A 27380-nucleotide genomic window follows, 5' to 3' on the forward strand; every position below is an offset into this window, starting at 1 on the left:
GACAGTAGAAACACAGTTACATAACGTAGACTGAAGCAGAAGTTTCCAGCGAGTGAGGGGGTCAGGAACAGAATGTCAGAGATTGGGAACAAAAGCCAGTAGAATTTTCACAGAGTTGTGAGACTGCGGATTCACTCCCAGAATCAGTGATTGAGGGAGAAATGTGTCAGTACTGAGGGTTGGATTGAAGAGCAGGGTGGTGGATAAAGGATGGGAGGGAGATGGTAACAGGGTGGGTGAATGGGATTGACTTGCTTGTATGGAGGGTAAACATCAACATGAACTGACTGGGCTGAATGGCCTGTTGTTATATCCATGTGCAGGCGCCTGTGATTCACGCGGTGAGGAATCTTACACGTTCAGTTCAATATCTGCAGCCGTTCCACTCCCCGCCCAGTAATGCTAGAAACAGCCCTGTGACACACACACAGTCACATCCTCTGTGGCCAGAATCAGATAGTGAGGTTACACTTCTGGATGCAGTAGGAGAGGAGGAGGGATGGGTGAATGGAGGGCTGAGGAGAGGAGAGGATTGCAACAAGAAGGGAAAAGGGAGAGGAGAGAGAGAAACAGTGGTAAAGAGGGGGAGGAGGGAAGCGTTGAGAAGGGAGAGAGTGGGAAGAGAGAGGAGGAAGGAAGGGTGTGCAGAGAAGGTATGGGGGTGGAGAGGGAGAGGAGGAAGGGGAGGAGGGAGAAGGAGGGAAGGGAGTGGAGGGGGAGGAGAGAGGGAAGTGGAGGGGGAGGAGAAGTGACTATTGAAAAGACAATCATTCCTTTCAGTTAATGGATCCACGTGTCAGAATTCAGCAAGCCAGATAGTACAAGCAGTGAACTGACTGAGGTTTGCCCTGAGAGGCCCCTCCACTTGGCAGTCCCTGCCAGATCATAATACAGACCACATCAACACTTGTTGCATGAAGAAATCTAGCTGAAACAGACTGAGGTTGAATTGCTTGCACACTGCTGCCATCTGATCCTAAACAATCCTCAAACTAAACTTCCTGGTGGTGACAGCATCCCCCTTCTCCCAGCGCTATCCCTCTGCTTTCAGCTCCAGCGGAGCACTGACTGTTCAGTGCTTTCACTGCACAACAGATTGCTTGGAATTTTCTGCTGACGTTTCAGCAGCAAGCATTAAGGAATAATCCAGAATTTCTTTCCATTAATGCACTCCACACAGGAGATGGAAGGGAGACTGAGCTTGCTTTATTTCTGCTGGACCTGGCACAGGTGTGCTGAATATACTTCAGTATTCTGACCATACACAGCTCCAGCTCAGTTATCAATCCAATAGCTGCCCCCAGCAGGTAGCTCTCTCTCTCTCCAGAAGGTTCAGCTCATAATCTAGGCCAACATATCCAGAGCAGTACGGAAGGAGGGCTGCACTCTTGAGTGTCTGCGTGGCTGTTGGTGTGTCTGTGAGTGTGTGTGCTTGTCTTTGAATATGTGTGGGTATGCACACGTGTGTGTGTGTGTGTGTGTGTGTGTGTGTGTGTGTGTATCTCAGTGTATGTCTGTCTCAGTGTGTGGGTGTGTGTACGGATCTCAATGTGTGTGGATGTCTCAGTGTGTGTGTGTCTCAGTGTGTGGGTGTGTATGTGATGTGTGTGTGGGTGGATGGGTTGGGTGTGTGTCTCAGTATGTGGGTTTGTGTATGGATCTCAGTGTGTGTGGATGTCTCAGTGTGTGTGGATGTCTCAGTGTGTGTGTGTGTGTGTCTCTATGTCCAAGGATATTACATGTGGAAGGGATCAGACTCGGTTGTCAGACTGTCCCTGTTCCAACATGCTGCTGCTACTCGCTGATTCGCTCCACACAGGAAGGATAAGTTCCTGCAATGATGCAGTGTATCTCACAGAACCTCTGGTGGGGAGAGAGAATCAGAGAGAGAGAGTCAGAGAGAAATTGCTGGCTTCGGGCAGGCACTAGTATTTAAGTACTCAGCTCCACCCCCAGTATTCCATAGGGAAAAGATGGAAAACAGCAGCACAGAACTTTCCTGAGATTATTTGGAAACAGCAGTGGGGAGAGGCAAGGTTATACTATATTCATTGCTGTCAGCAGCAGATTCACTCTCTGTGTTCCAGTAGCCGACAGATCTCTGCCCAAACCCAACAGATATATTTTCCTTCTGATATGTGGCAATGGGCTACCAATTCTGGCATAGACACTTTCTGGCCCATTCACACATTCCAGAGAGAGAGAAACAGGAAGAGGAGAGTGGCCAAATGCTGTCTATTCTGAGGAAAGCAATGTCTTCACACACTGACCTTACTGTTCTCTCACTCCTTAAAACTGGGCCCAACACACAAACATCTGTGCTCGCCCATTAATGAGAGAACTGAAGAGAGACACTTTGTGTTGATGGCTCTCTCTAACTCCCTACTCCCTCCCCCGCCTCCCATCTCCCGAAGGCGTGACATTTAGCAGGAATCAGATCCATTATTCAATTTCTCATGTGGTCTGCCAGATAGCAAGGGTCAGCCAGCTTGACAATCATTCAGCTGAAGGTTCAGCATCCAATACTGGGCTAAACAAAGGGATTGGGATACAACAAGCTGGCAGAGTTCAAGTTGAGGGCAGTTTTAAGGTCAGAAGAGATCGGAAGTTATATGGTAAGATTTAAACAGTAGACAGCAAATTCAAAATCAGAGATTTGGGGGACCAGGAGCCACTGTTCATGCCCATTATTGGTGAGAACCTGATCATGTCATCAGCACAGGGCAGTGAAAATTGGATATCACAATCTCACCAGCAAGATTCCTGATTTCTGAATTTTACTGGATCTTGAACTCCTGCTGGCGATGTCACGGATAGACAGTGTGGGCTCAGTCCCTCCCAATATCAATGATGAACAGCAAGGAACTCAATATGGGGTAGAGGGCAAGGACAGACTCATGGGGGAGTCCAGATAACAGTGAGAAAGGATGAGGAGACACATTGCTGAAGGTTCTCTGGCTACACTTGAGAAGGGTAGAAACAAGTGTATACAATCTCACATAGCTAGTCAATGGAGGAGATACTGAGGATTGGTGACAATTGGGTTATAACTGAATATAAAACTGAATATAAAAGTAGGGAGGTCTTGCAGCAACTGAACAGGGCACTGGTGAGGCCGCAGCTGGAGTACTGTGTGCAGTTTTGGTCGCCACACTTACGCAAGGTTATTTTGGCCTTGGAGGTAGTGCAGAGGAGGTTCACTAGACTGATACCGGAGTTGAGGGGGTTGAGCTATGAAGAGAGGCTGAATAGACTGGGCTTGTACTTGTTAGAGTTTAGAAGGATGAGGGGGGATCTCATTGAGACGTATAAGATGATGAAAGGGATGGATAGGGTAGAGGTGGAGAGGTTCTTCCCGCTCAGAAAGGACAGCAGGACTAGAGGGCACAGCCTCAAGTTAAGGGGGGGCGCAGTTTAGAACAGAGTTGAGGAGGAACTTCTTCACTCAAAGGGTGGTGAATCTCTGGAATTCTCTGCCCGTTGAAGTGGTGGAGGCTACCTCACTAAATATATTTAAGACGCGGGTAGATAGGTTTTTGGTAGGCAAGGGGATTAAGGGTTATGGGGAGAAAGCGGGAAAGTGGAACTCAGCCACGATCTTATTGAATGGCGGGGCAGGCTTGAAGGGCTAGATGGCCTACTTCTGCTCCTATTTCTTATGCTTATGTTTATGTTCTTATGTTTATGTTAGATAGAGAACTGTTTTAACAGTTATTCTGTTCTTGGTGAAGGCTGGACACAGACAAATACCCACTTCCCTTTTGGAAGTGTTGTGCAATCAATAATAGCCTAAGTCCTGCATGACTGTCACTGCACTTCAGAGACTGTCCAGATAGAGAACACAAGCTCAACATCTTCTGATTCACAGTTAAGCAACCAACTTCTTTTATACATTTGTTCATGGAATATGGGTGCCGCCAGGTGGGCCAGCATTTATTGCCCATTCCAAATGGCATTTAAGAGTCGACCACATTGTTCTGGGCCTGGAATCACATGTCAGCCAGACCAGGTAAAGTAGATTTCCTTCCTTAAAGGACATTGGTGAACCAGATGGGTTTTTACAACAATCGACAATGGTTTCATGGTTATCAATAGACTTTTCATTCCAGATTTTTATTGAATTCAAATTTTACCATCTGTTGTGATGGATTTTGAACCCGGGTCCCCAGAACATTACCCTGGGTCTCTGGATTATTAGCCCAGTCATAATACCACTACACCACTACCTTCCCTAACTGAAGCAATCAGCCAGTTACATAGCTAAGTCATGGTGAGGTCTCAGCTGGTGCTAACACCAAATTCTTCCATTACCATCACCATATCAGAAGGTTTCAAAGACTCACCATTCTCCGATTGCCACCAGGCTTTCTTACGATACTGTGCAAAGGTTGTAATCACATTCTCCACTCTGTGGCTGTTAGGATTTCGCAGTCTATCGTAGGGTTTACGGGAATCACAGATGAAACACTTCTTCTCATCCTGTTCAAAATCAAACCAAGAAATGATTGAGATTCATCCTGCTGGAGCACTGGCCAAGAATGATTAGAGCGTGATTTATTCCAGGCACATTTTCATCTTCTAGCAGTGGTCAGTTTTCCATTACTGCCCAATACTTATTTAAACCACATTGTACATAAAGAAACTTTATTCCACAATTACACACTGCTGGAGAGTGTGCTGGAGGCAGCTTCAATCGAGGCTTTCAGAAGAGAACTGGATAATCCTCTGAAAAGGGAAAATGTTCAGGGCTCTGGGGGAAAGGCCAGGGAGTGGGACTATGTGAATTGCTCCTTCAGTGAGCTGGTCTCTTATGCTGTAATCATTCCATGATTGTAAAATAGTATACAATAATTACATTGATACAAACACTTTAACAACAATGATTTTCATGTACAATATGTTGACCTGTAATATGTAAACTTTAGTAATTACATGCTGAATGTTACTGCGCTGTTTTGTGAGCTGAATGTTTTTTTGTTGGCATTTGTGGTCATGTTAATTTTCAAGTGTTATATTGGGTTCACATTGAAAAATAGTTTCAGGAGCAGTGGTTTGATGTTTAAATGAAGTCTGTAGAATATTGACTGTGATCAGAAACCAAAATTTCACTGATTCATCCAAAACACCAGCGACTTAAAGAACTGCTAATGTTTCCTATAAGTCTCTCAACTTTTATCAATACACAGCAAGCTACAAAAATAAAACCCAAACCAAACCAAAAACAAATTCCACAACCCAGCACTGACCCCACCCCCCCATGAGATGCCCACTCACACCTCATGTCTTGTTGCACTTACCTGCAGGTGACTGACGATGCAGTATGGCTGTTGCTTCCTCAGCCCACAGGTAGATGAAGCTGTCAGTTTGTTTTGCCGACCCACAAGGAGATCTCCGGTGGCGGGATAGCAGCTTCCCTGGGCACAGCCATGGGCAGAGTCCGGATCCTGAGCAATAGTCGCCGCTGCAGCTGGACAGAGATAGGCAGAGATAGAGAGATATCGGTTAGTGGCAGCATTGCTGAGGCTAGCGTAAGTCTATGATATCATAAACATTATTTACCCTTAAAGCTTTCTCTTAATTGTTCTACCTTTGATTTCAAAGTTACGTTAATCATCTCAGAACAAAACAAGAGTGGGTGTGAGTCTGTCTGAGGGTGTGTGTCAATGTGGGTGTCTGTGTCTAGATATCTGAGAGATAACATGCAGATACAGCAAGAAATTGGGAAGTCAAATTGAATGATAGCTTTTATTTCTGGGGTGTTGGTGTATTTAACAGTAAAGGAGCTAAAAATTCAGTAAGGATTGTTAATAAGCACAGGGATTGCAATGTTTGAGAGTCGCTGAATCAAAGTGATGCACGTTCATTTTGATGTTTGTGGCAAAGAGCCCAGTGTTAAATATGTTGCTGTGTGGTTTAAAACCAACGTGTAGCTATTAAAGGGGAGGTGCTTTCTGGCTTCAACAGCTCTTTCAAGTGGCTGGGGAACACAGCAGGAAGAAATAACAGTAATGGAGCAATAGATTAGAGTGTGCACTAGAGTTCTCAGATCTCTTGATGCAGGAGATGGACAGGAGGAGAAATGTCCTCTTTCCTCCAGACTGACTAAGAAGTTGGTGGGAGCAGTAACTCCCTCCCCTCCATCTCACGCATGCACTCCCCCTCCCTCCATCTCAGACGTGCACTCTCTCTCTCTCCCACACTCACATACTCTCTGTTCCTAGCAACATAGTGAGAAGCTGCTAACAGGATGAGGATCTGCCTGAGGTCGGGAGCTATTCCTGACTTGTTACATGCCAGATGTTCCAGAAATAAGTGACTCGAGCCGACTGTCCCTCATACATTTGGCACCAGCTGTGACAGCATATTAGTGTATCAGGTATTGGTGTTTGTCAATGTTAAGGATATCTTTTCACCCATCATCGAATATCCTGTGGGACTTTACCTCAGAAGATGGGTTTTAGCCTGTAGTTTGTGCTAGGGAACTGAGGTACAGAACAAAGAACAAAGAAAATTACAGCCCAGGAACAGGCCCTTCGGCCCTCCAAGCCTGCACCGACCATGTTGTCTGACTTAACTAAAACCCTCTACCCTTCTGGGGATCATATCCCTCTATTCCCATCCTATTAGGGTACTAAAAGAACTGGCAGAAGTAATAGCAGATGTGTTAGTTGTAATTTATCAAAATTCGCTGGACTCTGGGGAGGTGCCAGCTGATTGGAAAACAGCTAATGTTACGCCACTGTTTAAAAAAGAGGTAGACAAAAGGCGGGTAACTATAGGCTGGTTAGCTTAATGTCCATAGTTGGGAAAATGCTGGAATCCATCATTAAGGAAAAAATAGTGGGACACCTGGAAAAAAATGGTTCAATCAAGCAGACGCAGCATGGATTCATGAAGGGAAAGTCGTGTTTGACAAATTTATTGGATTTTTATGAAGATGTAACGAATGTGCTAGACAGAGGGGAACCGGTGGATGTGGTGTTTTTAAATTTCCAAAAGGCTTTCGATAAGGTGCCTCACAAAAGGTTGCTGCAAAATATTAAGGTACACGGAGTTGGGGGTAAAGTGTTAGCGTGGATTGAGGATTGGTTATCTAACAGGAAGCAGAGAGTTGGAATAAATGGGTGCTTTTCTGGTTGGTAGTTGGTGACTTGTGGCGTACTGCAGGGATCGGTGCTGGGGCCTCAACTGTTTACCATGTACATAGATGATCTGAGGGAGGAAACCAAGTGTAGGGTAACGAGGTTTGCTGATGATACAAAAATGAATGGGAAAGCAAATTGCATGGAAGACATGGAAAGTCTACAGAGAGATTTGGAGCGGCTAAGTGAGTGGGCGAGGATCTGGCAGATGGAGTACAACGTTGGCAAGTGTGAGGTTATTCATTTTGGAAGGAGTAATAGTAAAATGGACTATTATTTAAATGGTGAAAAATTACAAATGCTACAGTGTAGAGGGATCTGGGGGTCCTTGTGCACGAGTTGCAAAAGTTTAGTCTGCAGGTGCAGCAGGTGATAAAGAAGGCAAATGGAATGTTGGCCTTTATCGTGAGGGGGATAGAATATAAAAGCAAGGAGATCATGCTGCAACTGTACAAGGCACTGGTAAGGCCACAACTAGAGTACTGTGTGCAATTTTGACCCCCTTATTTGTGAAAGGATATATTGCCCTTGGAGGGGGTGCAGAGAATGTTCACCAGGTTGATATCGGAGATGAGGGGTTAGTTTATGAAGAGAGATTGAGTAGATTGGGCCTGTACTCGTTGGAGTTTAGAAGGCTGAGGGGAGATCTTATAGAGACATATAAGATAATGAAGGGGCTAGACAGGGTAGAGGCAGAGAGATTATTTCCACTTAGAAAGGAAACAAGAACTAGAGGGCACAGCCTCAAAATAAGGGGGAGTCAAGTTAGAACAGAGTTGAGGAGGAACTTCTTCTCTCAGAGGGTAGTGAATCTTTGGAATTCTCTGCCCATTGAAGCGGTGGAGGCTACCTCGTTAAATGTGTTTAAGTCACAGGTAGATAGATTTCTGATCAATAAGGGAATTAAGGGTTATGGGGAGCAGGCGGGTAAGTGGAACTGAACCACTATCATGATCTTATTGAATGGCGGGGCAGGCTCGAGGGGCTAGATGGCCTACTCCTGCTTCTATTTCTTACGTTCTTATGTTCTTATTTGTGTATTTGTCAAGATGCCCCTTAAAACTCACTATTGTATCCACTTCCAGTACCTCTCCCTGTGAGTTCCAGGTACTCATCACCCTCTGTGTAAAAAAATTAACTCGTACATCTCCTTTAAACCTTGCCCCTCGCACCTTAAACTTACGCCCCCTAGTAATTGACTCTTCCACCCTGGGAGAAAGCTTCTGACTATCCACTCTGTCCATGCCTCTCGTAATCTTGTAGACTTCTATCAGGTCTCCCCTCAACCTCTGTCATTCCAGTGAGAACAAACCAAGTTTCTCTAACCTCTCCTCATAGCTAATACCCTCCATCCCAGGCAACATCCTGGTAAATCCTTTCTGTACCCTCTCCAAAGCCTCCGCATCCTTCTGGTAGTACATGGATCAGAATTGAACACTATATTCCAAGTGCGGCCTAACTAAGGTTCTATAAAGCTGCATACAGTGCTGGTCTGCCCTTTTAGAATCTCATCCCAGCTTCCTGAGACCACAGCAAGGCAATGGATTATCCTACTTCAGAAGGCATCACAATGAAGGAGGGCTCTAAACACACTATCCAGCAGTACTCACTGAACAATTATCAGGAAAAGTCCCAGCTTTTCCCTGTTTCCTCACCTGAGTGGGAAATTATCTAGCATTCCAATTGAAACATCTCACTAATCTGCATAACTCCATACAATGTACAGCAAATAAAGAGGCCATTTGGCCCACCTGTTCTGTGCTAGGATTTCTATTTCACTTGAGCATCTTCCCACCTCCTCTTCACTATATCCTCCTATTCCTTTCTCCCTCCAGTGTTAATCCAGCCTCTCCTTAAAATGTTATTCAACCACTTCCTGTTCTATAGTCATCCCACTCTCTGGAATTCCCAATTGTATTCGTTAATGACTGTCTTATATTTATAAACCCTATCAAACTTCTTTATAATTTTAATGACATCTCCATTTCAGCCCTCAGCCATCTCTTTCGTTAAGAGAGAAGAGCTTCGACCTATTCAATCTTTCCTGACTGTTATAGCCTCAGAGTTTTGACATCATCCTGATGAATCTTTTTTGAACCTTCTCCAGTGTCTCTATATTCTTTTTATAATTTGGAGACCAGAACTCTCCAAGTGTCGTCTAACCAAGATTCTATTCACATAACTTCTCTGCTTTTGAAATTTATCCTTTTAAAAATGTACCACAAGCTTTGCTCTTTTACTGGCTCTGTTAAGCTGTGTTGCTGCTTTTAATAACTTGTGACTGTGTCCCATTAGATTCCTTTGCTTCTCTACCCCATTTAGACTCAGTTATTGGCTATTAATAATCCATTCCGCATATAATGTAGTGATCTAATTCTTAGTTATATTAATCTAATGTCTCCAGTTGTAAAAATACACATTCAGGCACCAGCTGCCAAGTTCCTTCTCAGCATTTGAACATTTTCTTGGGGAGAACTATCAGCAGAATAATCACTCTACCTCACAGGGGCTGGGAACCATTGCAGAAGCAGGCTTCAACCTACAACTCTGTGCAAAATCAGAGACAACTGACCCTTTTCAAACCCAGGGTCTTGAGATTCTCAGACTGCATCCTCTCCCTGCTCACTCCACTGTTTTCTTTCTTCTGAATTTGGCCTTGCCATCTCCCCTCCCATACAAATACATAAGATACGGTCAGGGTCAAGCTTTCTCAGCAGCTTTTGAACATCTTAGAGAGGCTCATGCATTGTGATAACTATCAATTGTTTGTTTTCTTTCTTAAAATTGGAATTTGCCTTAAAATAAATATTCCTCAGTGGAAAATTCCATCCCTTAAAATACTAAACAGCAGGTTGCAATGAAGGAGGTGAATCAGTCACTCAGCTGTTTTTACATCCTGACCCTATGAAACAACAAACCAAGGCTGTGGATTTGCTATCATGTCGTGGAGATGCTGGCGTTGGACTGGGGTAAACACAGTAAAAAGTCTGACAACACCAGGTTTAAATCCAACCGATGTACTTGATAGTAAAAAAAAGGTTTTGTCAGACTTTTTACTGGATTTGCTATCAGCCAGTGTGTCTCACCAAGCGTGATTTCTACCCTTTCACCCTGGATCATCAGCAACAACTCACATTTATATAGCACCTTTAATGTAATAAAACATCCCAGGTGCTTCACAGGGGCAAACTGTCAAATAAAATTTGACACAGAGCCACATAAGACAGTACGAGGTCAGCTAACCAAAACCTTGATCAAAGAGGTAGGTTTGAGGAGAGTTTGAAATGAGGAGAGTTTGAAATGAGGAGCGTTTGAAATGAGGAGAGTGCGGTGGAGAGATTTAGGGAAGGAATTCCAGAGCTTGGCACCCTAGCAGCTGAATGCACGGCTGCCAACAGTGGCGCGATTAAAAACAAAAGATGCTCAAGGGACCAGAATTGGAGCAGCGCAGAGATCTCAGAGAGTTGTAGGGCTGAGGGAGGTTACAGAGATAGCATAAATGTTTAATCTTCAACGTGTGAACAACCAAGAATATTTTGGAGATACACACAGAGAACCATTGTGTGAAAGGTCAATAAGCTCTCCAAACATTAATGGATTGCTAAAGGTTAATACAAACAGGTTGTAGTGACTGAAGTTGTATTTACTGGATGATTAAAACCTCAAACTTTGGCCCGTAATGAGACCTCTGCTATTGATTGCACATAGACACTGACATATCTACACATTTATAGCACATTTCAGGGGCAACTCGTGTTTACGATATGTCCTTTCAAACTGATGGGATCTTACCATTCACCACAATTGGGTGGAACAAATTGAGCGAGAAATTCTTTCAGAGCTATTTCCGGGACTGGGTATCAGCATTGGGCAAGCACTGAACTTTAATCAGTAAGGACCGAGGTAGGCTCGAGATTTGTCCTTGGATTTGATTTGGAATCACTGAGTGAGCAGTTTGCGTTTATTGTCTCTCTGCTGGCGGCCTTGCCTCTTGGAAGATGGATTTTGGGTATTTGCCTTGCCTGAAGATAAGTCCCAGAATGTTGGGGTGGTGTGGGGTTCTTCTGGGTGATTGGGGAAATGCAGAAGTTGAGGCCACTGCAGAATCTCAAGTTTTAGCGGTTCTTTGTGCTCCACTCATTCCCAAACCCAATTCCTGCGGGGGGTTTGGAATAGGCACAGGCTCCCTGAAAAGCATGAAGATGGGGTCTAATCTTGTGATGTCTGAAATTTCCTGATCCACATTCAGGATGGACACTTTTAAGGCATCCTTATACTGTCAAAATCCCAGAATTGGTCCTTGCCATCCCTATTTTACACTTGGATCAATATGAAGAAATCCAGTCTGTATTCCATGGGGTCTGGGAAGATTAAGTAGCACAGGCCAGAACATTTCCAGATTCGATCTCTAATCTGTGCCAAGTTAAATTGAATGAATCTCAAGGAACAGTGAATATTAACAACAACAGCTTCCATTTATATATCGCCTTGAACACGGGCCTTAGGAAGAATGTCAGGAACTTGGAGAGAGCTTAGAGGAGACTTACTAGAATGGCAGCAGGGACAGGAAGCTGAGATTGTTCGCCTTAGAGCAGAGAAGCTTCAAAGGAGATTTAATAGAGGTGTTCAAAATTATGAATGGTTTTGATAAAAGCACAGTAAGAAGTCTCACAACACCAAGTTAAATTGGGGAACCTGTTGGACTTTAACCTGGTGTTGTGAGACTTCCTACTGTGCTTAACTCAGTCCAATGCCGGCATCTCCACATCTTTGATAAAAGCGGCAGGGAATGGCTGTTCCGCTGGCAGGAGGGTCAGTTACTAAAGGATAGAGATTTAAAGTAATTGACAAAAAAAACCTAGAGAGAGGGAGAGAAGAATTTTCATAGAATCCCTACTGTACAGAAGGAGGCCATTGGCCCATTGAGTCCACTTTGACCACAACAGGTTTATTCCTGTAACCCCACATATTTACTCTGCTCATCCCCCTGACACTAAGGGGCAATTTATCATGGTCAATCACCCTAACATGCACATCTTTGAACTGTGAGAGGAGACCGGAGGACCTCGAGGAAATCCACCCAGACATGGGGAGAACATGCAAGCTCACAAAGACAGTGACCAGAGGCTGGAATTGAATCTGGGTCCCTGGTGCTGTGAGGCAGCAGCACTAACCAATGTGCCACCATGCTGTCCACATTTTGTTTTTACAGTGAGTTGTTGTGATCTGGAAGGCACTGCCTGACAGGGTGGTGGAAGCAGATTTAGTAACTTTCAAAGGATAAGTAGAAAAGAAGGAAATTGCCAGGCTAAGAGATTGTGTTGTATCATTCAATGATGGATGAATTTCACAAGTTGTTCCACAGAGGTAAAATCAAACATGAATGGCATTGTTAGATTCTACAATTAGATAATGAATTAGTGACCCTATTCCTGACCATTGGCCAGCGAGTTCCCCAGTTGCATATAACCAAGACTGCCTTTAACAGCATCAGTGCTACAATCACCTACAACCTCTGAAACCTCCGTCACGCAGCCTGGGATACTTCAGCGAGAGCTAAATCTTCAGGAGAAAAGGAAAGGGCAAAAAGAGCCTGCTGCTCCATTTAGTAAGATAATGGTTGATCTAACACTGACTAACTCCAATTTCCGGCCTAGTCGCTGGAACCATTAATTCCTCGACACATTAAAAACCCATCAATCTCAGCCTTGAAAATGTCCAAGGACCCAGCCTCCACAGCTTCCTGGGGTAAAGAATTCTAAAGATTCACCACTCTCTGAGAGATGAAATTCTTCCTCAAATCCATCTTAAATGAGCATCCCCTTATTCTGTGACTCTGCCCTCTTACAGACAGAAAAACAATGGAAATCGCTAGATGAAAATTCAGTTTCCAGCTGGGAGGTCACCCCTGGGTCACCTCTCCCTCCAACTCCATTCTCAGTAGCAGGAGATGAGAGAACAAAGCTCCTCAGCATGTAAAGCTCATCACAGCAGAGACCTGGGAGATTTCACACATCACATTCCCAAATGGACATATAATGGCATCAACAACAGGAGCTGTGAATGAGGAAAGCTGCCTCACAGGGCTCTGCTTCCCAGAGACTGGACATTCTCTGAACATTTCATCCTTTCATCACCAAATAAACTCAACTGCAATTAGCCAGCACATGCCCGGGAGCAAATCCCATTGTCCTGCAGGTTTCTTCCATTTTGCTCACAGTAATTTTCTAACCACTTGGGTCTCTTTCAGTGATAGGGGAGGAGATCATAGTTAATTTGTATCTGAACTCCACTGACAGGCCTTGGCTCAGTAACTCTGAATCTCATATCCAACAACATATTCATTTTGACATTTTCAATTGAGCCCCAACTCAAGAACATTTTGAGAGAGAGAGTTCCAGATTCCCACTCTCCTATGTGAGGACGTGCTTCCTAACATCATCCCTGAATGACCTAGCTCTCATTTTAAGGTTTTATCTCCTTGTTCTGGACTCTCTCCCCAACAGCAACCCCTACCATCGCCCTTCCCACCTCCTCACCTCTGCCACCCCCCACCCTGACTCTCAACAGAGGAAATACTTTCTTGCTATCAACCGTAGCAAATTATAGAATGTCTCAACGAATGGTTTTGGCCCATGAGGAGGCCATTCAGCTAATCATGTCCATGCCAGCTCTTCGCAAAAGCCTATCAGCCAGTGCCTCTCCTCCTTGCCTTTACCCCTCTTCTCTCTCTTCAGATACTTATTCACTTCCATTCTGAAATCTCCAGCTGAATCTTCCTCTGCCACATTCTCAGGAAGTATGTTGCAGATTGGAACCATTCAATGTGTAAAGTTTATTTTCTTATGTCACTTTTGCTCCTTTCATCGTTCAACTTAAGTCAGTATCCTCTGGTTCTCAATCCTTCCAGCAATGGGAACAATTTCTCCCCATCTACTCTGTTAACCCCTCATGATTATGAATATCTCCAGCAAACCTCCTCTCTATCATCTCTCCTCCAAGGAAATCAGTCCTAACTTCTTCAATCTTTCCACATAACCATGTTCTTCATTCCAGGAACCATTCGCGTGAATCTTTTCCGCACACTCTCCAATGCCCTCACATCCTCCCTATAGTGCAGCACCCAGAACAGAGGTTAAACCAGAGTTTTAGAAAGGTTTATCAGAACTTCCTTAATCACCTTAATCAATCCTTAATAATTTATATTTAAGAGAATACAAACCTCTTCCATGCAGCTGCCCTCGTAACTTACCTCTTTTTTGGTGAATCACATACTGTCCAATATCACTGCATCCTTCCTGTACTGCCCAGAACTGAACACAAAACTCCCAATGAAGTCTGACCAGAGATTTATACAACTGGAATTTACCTTGTGCCCAGCGTAACAGGGTGCAGATTAACATCCATCCCTGAGCTTCCCAAAGTGGTCCAAATACTTAATTGGATGTAATTAAGTATTTGGGATGTTTCTTTTTTTTATTTCTTTCAGATGGGGTGGTCAGGTGGGGAAAGGAATCGAGGACTATTGAACTGTGTTTGGCCTCATAGCCAAGCAGAATTCTGTCCCGGCTGTTGTAACAAGCAGTGTTTTCCAGCGAGGCTGACTGGATACTGAGTGGGATTGAGGACTCTAACAGAGTTTTCTGTTTCTAATCTCAGATGCCGAATCCAGTCAAAGAAATCTCCACCCTTCCCAGGGACACTAGAGAGCTGACTGAACCTCTGCTGTTCCAGGAGGCAAGTTGCCACCCTTGTGAGAAAGTGTAAGTATTAGAGGAGGTCACTGAAGCCTTGCCAGGGCCTCAGTCTGTCTGTAATCCACAATCCAGTCCCCCACCCAATGCTCACTAATGCACCTTTACAATCTGTCAGGGGCCGCTTGACACAAGCCCATTGTGTAGAAACCAGCCAGTGAGCCCAATGCCCTGACCTTTTAATCTCCATGGTAACTTATTCTCTACTATTTGGATTCATTAAACTCCCTTTAGGGGCTATCGAGTGTTTACAGTGGCCGATTAGAGAGTTAATGTGTGCAGTGTCCAAATATTTAATTAAAAGCCCCTGCTGCTCTGATAAGGCCATTTCAGATAAGATGGATCAGCTCTCATATGCTGAGTGTTGCACTTAACTAAAAGATACAAATTCCAACACTACTGGACATACAGAATTGAGTCCAACCACCTTGAAAGCCTATCCGTGTGGAAAAGCAAGTCAGAAAAATGTTAAAGGCTTGGGATGGCATCAAAATGTTTACCAAAACATAGAGAACTCAGTTAATATTCAACACTGGAAAACAATGCTTTACATTTCAGCATCAAACACTCCCAGGACAGGTACCGCACAGGATTAGATACAGAGTAAAGTTCGCTCTACACTGTCCCCCCATCAAACACTCCCAGGACAGGTACAGCACGGGGTTAGATACAGAGTAAAGCTCCCTCTACACTGTCCCCCCATCAAACATTCCCAGGACAGGTACAGCACGGGGTTAGATACAGAGTAAAGCTCCCTCTACACTGTCCCCCATCAAATATTCCCAGGACAGGCACAGCACGGGGTTAGATACAAAGTAAAGCTCCCTCTACACTGTCCCCATCAAACATTCCCAGGACAGGTACAGCACGGAGTTAGATACAGAGTAAAGCTCCCTCTACACTGTCCCCATCAAACACTCCCAGGACAGGTACAGCACGGGGTTAGATACAGAGTAAAGCTCCCTCTACACTGTCCCCGTCAAACTTCAGTGAACAGAAAGATTCCAGTTTCACATTTAAATAACATTACAGCGAGAACAAGAGTCGTGAATTTGGCCATCAGCCAGTTACAGGAAATGTTCCATTTCATGCAGCATTTGAGCTTGGTAACAGGCCTGTTGTTTGATCAGATATTTTACAAGGAGCAGGAAGGGTCGGGAGAGGGTGGGAATGTGTTCCACTTCCTGCAGCTGGAACCTGTGTGAAAGATTTTCAGAAATGCCAACATTTTCTAAAGCTGGATTGTACAGCCAGTCTATTTCCTTTATTGTGGAGCACGGATATTATTGGAGTTTGGGAATTTGCGCAAGAGAACTTGGATTTATCAGAATGACATTTCCTGAGGTGCTTCACAGGAGCAATATAAAGATGAAATGATACTGAACATTTTGGAAGATATTCGGCCAGCTCAATAAAAAGGAACAGTAAGAAGTCTCACAACACCAGGTTAAAGTTCAACAGGTTTATTAGGAATCACGAGCTTTCGGAGCACTGTCCCTTCATCAGGTGAATTGAGAGTTGGGTTTCACAAACACTACATATATAGACACAGACACAACTGCAAGATAATGATTGGAATAAGAGACTTTTCAGGTAATCAAGTTTTCTTCAGGTACAGACAATGCGAGTGGAGAGAGGAATAATCAGGTTAAAAAGGTGTGAATTTTCTTAAGCCAGGACGGTTAGTGAGATTTGCAAGCCCAGGTCAAATGGTAGGGGTTAATAGATAGTGTGACATGAACCCAAGATTGCAGTTGAGGCCGTCCTCATGTGTGCGGAACTTGGCTATCGGTTTCTGCTGGACAATTCTGCGTTATCGTGTGTCTTGAAGGCCGCCTTGGAGAACGCTTACCCAAAGATCAGACACTGAATGCCTCTGGAACAGATACTGTGCAACAGTCACCAGTCAGGAGTATTCCCTTCCAGTCGGGGAACATTTCAGCAGTCAAGGGCATGCCGCCTCCGATCTTTGGGTAAGCGTTCTCCAAGGCAGCCTTCAAGACACACCACAAAAAAAGCAGGCATAGAATTTGGTTTTAAGGGAGCCTCTCAAAGGAGGTCAGAGAGATGGAGGTATTTATGGAGGGCCAATGGTCCAGGCAGCTGCCAATGATAGAGCTTTTACAATTGGAACAAGCAATATTGATGTCATGAGGGTGGTGGGACTGGAGGAGATTGTGTAGATGGGAAGGGAAGAAGACATGGAGAGATCTGAAAACAAACATGGGCATTTTAAAACTAAGGTGTCACTTATCTGGGAGCTAATGTATGTCAGGCAAGCTTCTTCTCAGGCACTTCCTTGGAGTTGGGGATTACCTGTTTCCATACTAAAATTGAACTTTCAAGTCACTGAGGGTCCAGTGCGGCTGACAGTTTCTGTCTCAGGTGGGACAGATGGGGTTTGGAGGAACAGGTGGGTGAGGTGCCCAGGTGGGTGGATGCCCAGGTGTATGGGTGGGTGTGGGGTTGGGGTGACCAGGTGGGTGGTGGGTGGGTGAGGTGCCACATGCAACTTCCACTGTTAACACTTGGCTACAGCTTGCTCTCAGTAATGAAGCTCTAGGGGCGCAATTTTTCAGTCCCAGCTACCATGGGAATTGTACCGGGCAGGGGGGCCGGACCATAGAACATAGAACACTACAGCACAAACAGGCCCTTCGGCCCACGAGTTGCGTCGATCACATCAACATCTACCAATCTATAGACCTATCTATAACCCCCAATCCCATTAAACCCCATATACTCATCCAGAAGTCTTTTAAAAGACCCCAGCGAGTTCGCCTCCACCACCACTGACGGCAGCCGATTCCATTCACTCACCACCCTCTGAGTGAAAAACTTACCCCTAACATCACTTCTGTACTTTCCTCCCCTCACCTTAAACCTGTGTCCTCTCGTAGCGACCATTTCAACCCGGGGAAATAGCCTCTGAGAATCCACCCTATCTATTCCTCTCAACATTTTATAAACTATGCAAAGATCCGTTGACCTCAGGTGGGATTTTCCAGTCCTGGGTTAAGCGCAGCCAGAAGTTACCACCCCAGGTGTTCAGCTCCTCTCCAGATGCTTTTTTCCCACTTTGGATAGATTTGGGCCATGGATTCCAGAAGCCCTCCTGGGGCTCACTTGCCATGCCACACCTCCAGTAGAGTGCTTGTTCCAGGAGTCTCATGTGAGGGTTCTTTACAGGCTTAACCCTCAAAGCCTCCTTGAATAAGAGAAACAGCCCTACTGACACCCAGGAATCTCCGGCCAAGTGCGCCCAAAGTGGAGGAAAAGCATCCGGGGAAAGAGCTGAAATACTCGTGTTTTATTGGCGAGAGCAAACTGAAGCCAAGTGTCCACTGTGACCCACCCAACAGAGTGTGGTCAATGCTTCGATGCTGAGAATGTTGGCCTGATGTTAGTGCGCCTTTCCAGCAAACAGAATTGCAGGAGCTTGCGGAGGGAGCACTGGTGGTATTTCTCCAGGATTTTGAGGTGCCTGCTATACATTGCCTACATTTCTGAGCCATATAAGAGGGTGGATGTCACTACTGCTCTAGACCAAGAGCTTGGTGCTGGGTCTGAGAAGCTGGTCTTCAAACACTCTCTTCCTCAGGTGACTGAGAGCTGCACTGACACACTGAAGGCAGTGTTGAACATCGTTGTCAACGTCTGCATTTGTTGACGATAGGATCCCAAGATATGGAAAGTGGTCCACATTGTCCAAGGTTTTGTTGTGGATTTTGATAACCAGGAGGTAGTGCTGTATGGTGGGGGCTGGTTGATAGAGGACATTTGTCTTAGGATGTTTAGGGTAAGGCCCGTGATCTCGGATGCCTTGGTAAAGGTGTTAATCATGGCTTAAAGTTCAGCCTCCCCGGTTTGTGCAGACGCAAGTACCACTGGCATACTGTAATTCAATGAGAGAGGATGGGATGGACTTGTATCTGGCTGGCAGACAGCAGAAGTTGAACAGGTTCCAGTTTGTTCTGTAATTCAGCTCCACTCCAGCAGGAGGTTCCTGAGGTCAGATAGAGCGTTGCAGCAAGGAAGATCGAGAAGAGTCAGTGCAATGACCCAGTCTTGCATGACACCAACCCGGACATGAATGGAGTCTGTGGGTGAAACTGTTGGTCTGGATGATAGCTTGCAGGTCATCATGGAGCAAGCAAAGGATGGTGACAAACCTTTGGGATTAGCTGGAACAGGGGAGGATGCTCCATAATACCTCTGTGGCTGACAGTGTCAAAGGTCTTTGTGAGGTCAAAGATGGTCATGTAAGAGAGCTGGGGCTATTCCCTGCATTTTGTTGCTACATGGTTAAAAACCATGTCTGTTGTCCATCTTAGTTGGGGGAATCCACACTGGGACTCTGAGAGGAGCTCTTCCCCAGAGAACGCGATTAAGGAGGACTCTTCTAGTGATCTTCCCTGTGTGGCTGACAGTAGTTACTAAAGTCGGACTTATCAACTCTCCTGAAGATGTTCATGATTACAGCATCTCCGAGATCTCCTAGAATGCTCCCCTCCTTCTAGACAAGGGGAATTAGCTCATGTTAATTATCTCATGGGTTTCCCAGTGGCAGTGGAGCATGGAACAGAAAGCCCCTTTGATAACCATAAGACCATAAGACATAGGAGCAGAATTAGGCCACTCAGCCCATCGAGTCTGCTCCACCATTCAATTACAGTAGCAGGAGGCCAATGGTGAGCTGCCTCTGCCACATGACACACATCAGGAGGGATGCAGAAAATCCCACCCAGGGTCTCTGTTCAGAAAGTGCTCCTTCCAGCGGGTACTGACTGCCTCTCCGTTCTTGGCCAGCAGTGGGATGGGGTCCTGGGTGTTTGGGTCTTGACAGAGCGAAAGAAACCACTCACGTCATGGTTAACAGACAGAGCTCCTGTGCTTTCTCCACTCACCATCTGTTCTTTAGGTTGCAGGTTTTTTTTGTTGGACCTCAGCTTTCAGCTGTCTGTCAAGCTGCTTTCTTACGCTGGAGTTGGGTGGCAGTCTCAGGTTCAGAGAAGCTTTATGCTGGATCTCCTGCTCATTCTCATCAAACCAGTCTGGATGTCTTCTGGTCGAGGGGCCAGTGGATGTGCTGAGAGAGGTGATGGTAAGTTAGAGCTCGCTGGTGTCAGTGTATATGTGAAAACTCACACTGTGTCTCCAGATGATGTTCCCAACTGCCAGTGTATAGATGAGAAATAGGAATGGGGTGAAGGATAGATCCTTATTGGATTAGAAAATATCGCTGTGGTCCAACTGACTTGTCCTCATATTGCAACTGAACCGGAAATGTGCTGGAATTATAACCTGTTTTTATCTGTCCATGGGATATGGGGGTTGCTGCCTAGGCTGACATTCATTGCCCATCCCTAACTGTACTGGGAAGGAAGCTTGAGTCACCAGTCAACAAAGCTCTGAAATCGTCACTGAAGCTCTGTCAGAACAGCACTGGGTCAAATGTTCAACAATCATTTCCACAACTCAGTGTAGATTTGACTCATTACCACAGTGAACAGATAAACTTCCAGAGAGCACTGGGAATCTCCACACTGACTCTGTGGGTGAAGCACTAAAGTCTCAGAGATTAGAATATCAAAGTTTAACGCAGAGTCACACTGGAGTGGGAACAGTGGCCGGGATTTTACAGCTCTGATACTGGCAGGCATCGCCACAGGAGGGATAGGAACATTTGAGGAGCTGTTAAACAAATGAGAGGAAGAATGAAACAGGCACCCCCGGGAGCAGTAGAATTACCAGCTGCCAGAGCTGGACACTATATCCTTCCCTCGGAAACATCTTCCATCCCACAGAAGCTGAAAATTCATATAAATCTGTGTGGAGTGGGTGGAGAGTTCAGCTCAAAGCCAGCATCAAGGAGCTCAGCAAGTGATCAGCTTAAAGGGCCTATGTTCCAGTGAAAAGGCTTGGAACAGATACATACCTTCAGCATTGTGGCACTGTCAGCTGCCATGGAGCAGGGAACCACACCATCTTACTGTGTGCGCACTCCACCATGCAGGAGAACAAATCAAATTGCTCACTTCCACTCTCCGACACAAATTAAATTCTTCACCAATCAACCTATCTATCTCCTCTCCTCCCAGAATAGCGGAATGTTACTGGAATAAAATTCCAGTCTCTGATACTCCTGAGTTAACAAGTCCTCGAACTGTACCTGTCCTGGGAGTGTTTGATGGGGGGACAGTGTAGAGGGAGCTTTACTCTGTATCTAACCCCATGCTGTACCTGTCCTGGGAGTGTTTGATGGGGGGACAGTGTAGAGGGAGCTTTACTCTGTATCTAACCCCGTGCTGTACCTGTCCTGGGAGTGTTTGATGGGGGGACAGTGTAGAGGGAGGTTTACTCTGTATCTAACCCCATGCTGTACCTGTCCTGGGAGTGTTTGATGGGGGGACAGTGTAGAGGGAGCTTTACTCTGTATCTAACCCCGTGCTGTACCTGTCCTGGGAGTGTTTGATGGGGACAGTGTAGAGGGAGATTTACTCTGTATCTAACCCCGTACTGTACCTGTCCTGGGAGTGTTTGATGGGGGGACAGTGTAGAGGGAGCTTTACTCTGTATCTAACCCCGTACTGTACCTGTCCTGGGAGTGTTTGATGGGGACAGTGTAGAGGGAGTTTTACTCTGTATCTAACCCCGTGCTGTACCTGTCCTGGGAGTGTTTGATGGGGACAGTGTAGAGGGAGTTTTACTCTGTATCTAACCCCGTGCTGTACCTGTCCTGGGAGTGTTTGATGGGGACAGTGTAGAGGGAGCTTTATTCTGTATCTAACCCCGTGCTGTACCTGTCTTGGGAGTGTTTGACGGGGACAGTGTAGAGGGAGCTTTATTCTGTATCTAACCCCATGAATTTACCTGCCCCCCCCCGACACCCCACCCCACCATTCTCCAGCTGAGATATTGGGACTAACTGTCGCTTCATTTATGATGGTGTGAGCTGAGATCACACAGACTGGAGTGCAGTCTCAGCCCCATGCCCACGGATACATTCCTCAATTAGTCAGGCAAAGACATTTTAAAGTATTTCATTTTTATATAAATGTATTTGGTGTTTAGGAGACTGTTCCATCGTCTTCCTTATCCTACCATGTTCATGTTCTCCCTCTTCCGTTTCCCTCTATTACCTCTGTCTTTCTCCCTTCCTTCTATCCATTCCACCTCTTAATTTACACTTTCTTTCTGCTCTCCATTCCTTCATTCATCGCTCCTCTTCAATCGCAAACTACCATCCTGCCCTGTATCCGCTCCCTCCTCTAACTCCTCCCCCTCCATTCCCTCCCCACCCCATCGCCATTACCCAAGTCCCCTGCCTTTCCTCCTCCACACCCAACCCTCATGGTCCTTCCCCACTTCCTCCCCCTTCCTTGCCCTCTCCATTCCCTTCCTTCATCTGTCCCTTTCCCTCTCCTCCCAATCTCTCTTCCTCCCCTACAACGTCTCCCCAACCCCTTCTCCTCCCCTTGTCAAACCCTCTCACCCCTTCCTGCCTACCCTCTCCCCATTCCAGCCCTACCCCCTGCCATCTCCCTGCTCCAGCCCTATTCCCTTCCCTCCCCCTTTTCCAGCCCTATCCCCTCCCTTCCCCCAGCTCCAGTTCTACACCCACCCCTTCCTCCGCTCCAGCCCTACTCCCTTCGCTCCCATTACTCCAGTCCTACCCCCCCCACCCCTCCCTGTTCTAGCCCTACCCCCTCCATTCCCCCCCTTCAGCCCTACCTCCTTCCCTCTCCCTACTCCAATCCTACCCCCTCCCCTCCCCCTGCTCCATCCCTATACCCTCTCCCCTCCCCTCTTCCCCTCATTCTCAAACAAAGTTGTTTGGATTATATTCAGGTTGGAGCAGATTTTCCTCTGAATTCCAATACCGAAGATGCAAAGAATGGGTCAGTGCATCTTTAATAAACCAGTCCCCATCGTGGAGAATTACTCAATCACATGATTGGTTTGAAATGAAACTTTATTCCCCCTGCTTAAACCTGGCAGTCACTCACATAATCCCAGAATGTTCCGGGACAGATAGGACAATCTCCAAGGGAGTGGAGTCACTGGAAGGGACAGATCGCAGGGCTAAAGGGATGGAGAGAGAGAGAGAAAGAGACTGGAGTTACTGGGGAGGGGGGTGGCGGTGGAAGAGAGAAAGAGAGACTGGAGTTAGGTGGTGGGGAGGGGAAGAGCGAGAGAGAGAGACGAGGGTCACGGGGAGAGAATACAATCGTTGCTGGGATATATCCCACCTCAGGCAGTCAGACTTGTTTAGACAATGAGGCTAATTGCTTATTTAATACCACAGTTTGCAAAATAACAAATGCTGTAAAGATTTTTTTTTTACAGGAAATTACCTTTTTCTGTTTAGTTAATCATTCCAGCGGATGAATGCAGTTCCAATAACACTGGAGAGATTCAACACTATCTGGGACAAAGCAGCCTGCTTGACCGCACCCAGTTCACCATCTTAAACAATCACTCCCTCCACCAACGATGCACAGTGTGCACCATCTATAAGACAAACTGCAGCAACTCAGCAAGGCTGCTTAGGCAGTACCTTCCAAACCCACAATCTCTACCATCTAGAAGGACAAGGGCAGCAGATACGTGGGCCCCCACCTGCAAGTTCCACTCTAAGTTGCCCACCAACCTGACTTGAAAATATATCTCCATTCCTTCTCAATCACTGGGTCAAAATCCTGGAACTCCCTCCCTAATAGCACTGTGGGTGTATTTACATCTCATGGACTGCAGTATTTCAAGAAGGCAGCTCACCGCCACCTTCTCAAGGGGCAATAAGGATGGGTAATAAATGCTGGCCTAGATATGGCACTCATACCTCATAAATTTTTAAAAAGGCGCACTCTCAAAAATAAGTAAATGCATATTCAGGTGCATTCACACTTGTGATATGCCCCCGCACAAGCACATAATCCATCATGCATATGCATGCATGCATAGACCTTCATGTTTCTACCCTCACACGCATGTAAGCATGCACCTGTGCAAATGCATGGGTGCATACGCCCTCGTGCACACACACAAGTGCATATATACATACACATGCATGCTTGAGCATACACACAGGCATGTGTGTACACGATTGCTTAAGCGCTTGCACATACATGTGTGCACACACTCCAGCATACACAGAACAAGCACACAGACATGCACATACACACATGGGCATGTGCACAAGTGCACACACAGAAACATTCCCAGAACACACAGAAGTTCCAGGCGACAACATATTGTTGACATACACAGACTTTCAAACAGGTTTGGAAATTTATCTCCATTGCTCCAGTTGAAGTGTTCAGGTTTCCAGCTGGATGGTCAGTTGGTGCAGAGTCAGTTCCTGTCTGCTGTCTGTAAATCTCAGGGCCATTCCCAGAGAACCAGTGAACACCTACCTCCCCCATTAATAGCCCTCAAAGTGAGGGTGTAATGAATGCTATTGTGCCTGCCAGCTGTCCAGAAGGATTTCAAAACAGAGCACAGCTGGAATGTTGGGTCTCACACACTCAGTACAGGAATGTACTGATGGCCTAATAAGCACTTCTCCAAAATAAACCACATACCATGGTACGGGATAGTGTTACCCATGCACATTCATCACTCACTCCCCGCCAGATCATAGACAATAGCACAACACATGAACAACTGCTTTCCTTTAAGTCAGAACAGCAAAACTATACAGTGACAGACCTGTCCTCACCAGAACTGTATCCCAGTGTTATACAGCAACAGACCCGTCCTCACCAGTACTGTACCCCAGTGTTATACGTGACAGACCCATCCCCACCAGTACTGTACCCCAGTGTTATACGTGACAGACCCATCCCCACCAGTACTGTACCCCAGTGTTATACAGCAATAGACCCGTCCCCTCCAGTACTGTACCCCAGTGTTATACAGTGACAGACCCATCCCCACCAGTACTGTACCCCAGTGTTATACGTGACAGACCCATCCCCACCAGTACTGTACCCCAGTGTTATACAGCAATAGACCCGTCCCCACCAGTACTGTACCCCAGTGTTATACGTGACAGACCCATCCCCACCAGTACTGTACCCCAGTGTTATACGTGACAGACCCATCCCCACCAGTACTGTACCCCAGTGTTATACAGCAATAGACCCGTCCCCACCAGTACTGTACCCCAGTGTTATACAGTGACAGACCCATCCCCACCAGTACTGTACCCCAGTGTTATACAGTGACAGACCTGTCCCCACCAGAACTGTACCCCAGTGTTATACAGTATCAGACCTGTCCCCACAAGTACTGTATCCCAGTGTTATACAGCGACAGACTCATCCCCACCAGTACTGTACCTCAGTGTTATACAGTGACAGACCCGTCCCCTCCAGTACTGTACCCCAGTGTTATACAGTGACAGACCCGTCCCCACCAGTACTGTACCCCAGTGTTATACAGTGACAGACCCGTCCCCGCCAGTACTGTACCCCAGTGTTATACAGTGACAGACCCGCCCCCACCACTACTGTACCCCAGTTTTATACAGTGACAGACCCGTCCCCACCAGTACTGTACCCCAGTGTTATACAGTGACAGACCTGTCCCCACCAGTACTGTACCCCAGTGTTATACAGTGACAGACCCGTCCCCACCAGTACAGTACCCCAGTGTTATACAGTGACAGACCCGTCCCCACCAGTACTGTACCCCAGTGTTATACAGTGACAGACCCGTCCCCACCAGTACTGTACCCCAGTGTTATACAGTGACAGACCCATCCCCACCAGTACTGTGCCCTAGTGTTATACAGTGACAGACCTGTCCCTGCCAGTACTGTACCCCAGTGTTATACAGTGACAGACCCATCCCCACCAGTACTGTACCCCAGTGTTATACAGTGACAGACCTGTCCCTGCCAGTACTGTACCCCACTGTTATACAGTGACAGACCCATCCCCACCAGTACTGTACCCCAGTGTTATACAGTGACAGACCCATCCCCACCAGTACTGTACCCCAGTGTTATACAGTGACAGACCCGTCCCCACCAGTACTGTACCCCAGTGTTATACAGTGACAGACCCATCCCCACCAGTACTGTGCCCCAGTGTTATACAGTGACAGGTTCAGACCACCTGTCACTGAATAATATCGGGGTGCAATGATGTGTTTTTTTATCTGTTTACAGGATGTGGGCATCGCTGGCTAGATCAGCTTTTATTGTTCATCCTTATTTGCCCGTCAAGAGGGTGATGGTGAGCCACCTTCTTGAAATGTTGCAGTCCATGTGGTGTTAGGGATGGAATTCCGGGATTTTGACCCAGTGACAGTGAAGGAACAGCTGACATATTTCCAAGTCAGAATGGTGAGAAACTTGGAGGGGAGGTTTTCCCTGTGTTAGCTGCCTTTGGTCTTCGAGGTGGTATGGATTTCGGGTTTAGAAGGTACTATCGATTATTGAGTTCCTGTCGTGCATCATGTGTGTGATGCACAGGGCTGTCAGTGTGTTGGTGGTGGGGGAGATTGAATGTTTAATGTGTTGGGGGCGGAGGGTGGGGCACTCTGGTGCCCAGCAAGTGAACTGTTTTGTCCTCGATAATATTGAGCTTCTGGAGTGTTTTTGGAGCTGCAGCCATCCAGAAAATGAAGTCAAGAAAATATCACATGGCAATCTCCAGTTAGGAGAGAGGTTCCAGGGATCTCCGAGTAAGGGCTTATTTCAGGAATCAGAGAGGGAAAGATCAGCTGCATTTGGAAGCAGTCACCCTGGATCATTGTAACGGCAGTTCCAGGGATGAATCAGTGTAAAGCCTGCAGAGGAGAATGTTCGGGGCTAAAAGGGTGGTTAGTTTGGGAATCTGCTGTTGCATCGCACATATTTCTATATTAGGAATTGGGAATCTAATGTGTGAGTGTTCAAGTACTTCTGTTTGGAATGTGTATAACAGTGACATGGCAGTGAAGGTAAATGGTTCAGGCTCACACAGTCTGGCTAAGTAGGCACATACTTCCCCCTGAGCGATACAACCAGACAGATTTTAAAAACTCATGTTAAAATGATGCCAGTCCACAATAACCACACTGACTGAATCCAATCCTCCTCACTATCAGACTGAAAGAGAACTCAGGGTCATCGTAACAAAATATTCCTCATCTGAAAGTGGAAGTACAGCTTCTGGCGTTTGGAATGTAAACCTACTTTTAAAAAGGTCATTGCTGTTAAATATTTTTGCCCAATACTCACCACAGAATATCAGCAGCAGAAATTTCATGTTTGCAGAATCTCGATGTTAACGGTTGTGGAGTCACACATTCGAGGAAGCCGGGCTCCGGCACTGAACAGCAGCTCCTGTTGTTTGTAACTTTCTGGGAAAAGTTTGAAGTCGGAAGCAGGCAGGGTCCCCCGGGATGAAAGGTTCCACTAGACGCACCTGCCAGACCGTTTACTCCAGACTCCAGCCTCGGGACTGTAACTGACAACTCCAAAACTAATCAC

General features: G+C 46.1%; 1 protein-coding gene across 2 annotated transcripts in view; it reads right to left on the reverse strand.

Moving 5' to 3' along the window:
• Positions 1–27380, reverse strand: part of lamb2 (laminin, beta 2 (laminin S)) — a 149606-nt gene extending 122226 nt beyond the window's left edge. For both annotated transcript variants that reach the window (XM_080218605.1, XM_080218604.1), the window contains exons 1-3: positions 27129–27380; positions 5298–5467; positions 4344–4479 (exon numbers count right to left, since the gene is read on the reverse strand). In XM_080218605.1, the coding sequence (XP_080074731.1) occupies positions 4344–4479; positions 5298–5467; positions 27129–27156 (334 nt within the window). In that variant the 5' untranslated portion in view covers positions 27157–27380. The remainder of the gene's footprint in view (positions 1–4343; positions 4480–5297; positions 5468–27128) is intronic.

This window comes from Carcharhinus amblyrhynchos, chromosome 3 (assembly GCF_965287045.1).
Source record: "Carcharhinus amblyrhynchos chromosome 3, sCarAmb.v2.hapA, whole genome shotgun sequence".
Lineage (NCBI taxonomy): Eukaryota > Metazoa > Chordata > Chondrichthyes > Carcharhiniformes > Carcharhinidae > Carcharhinus > Carcharhinus amblyrhynchos.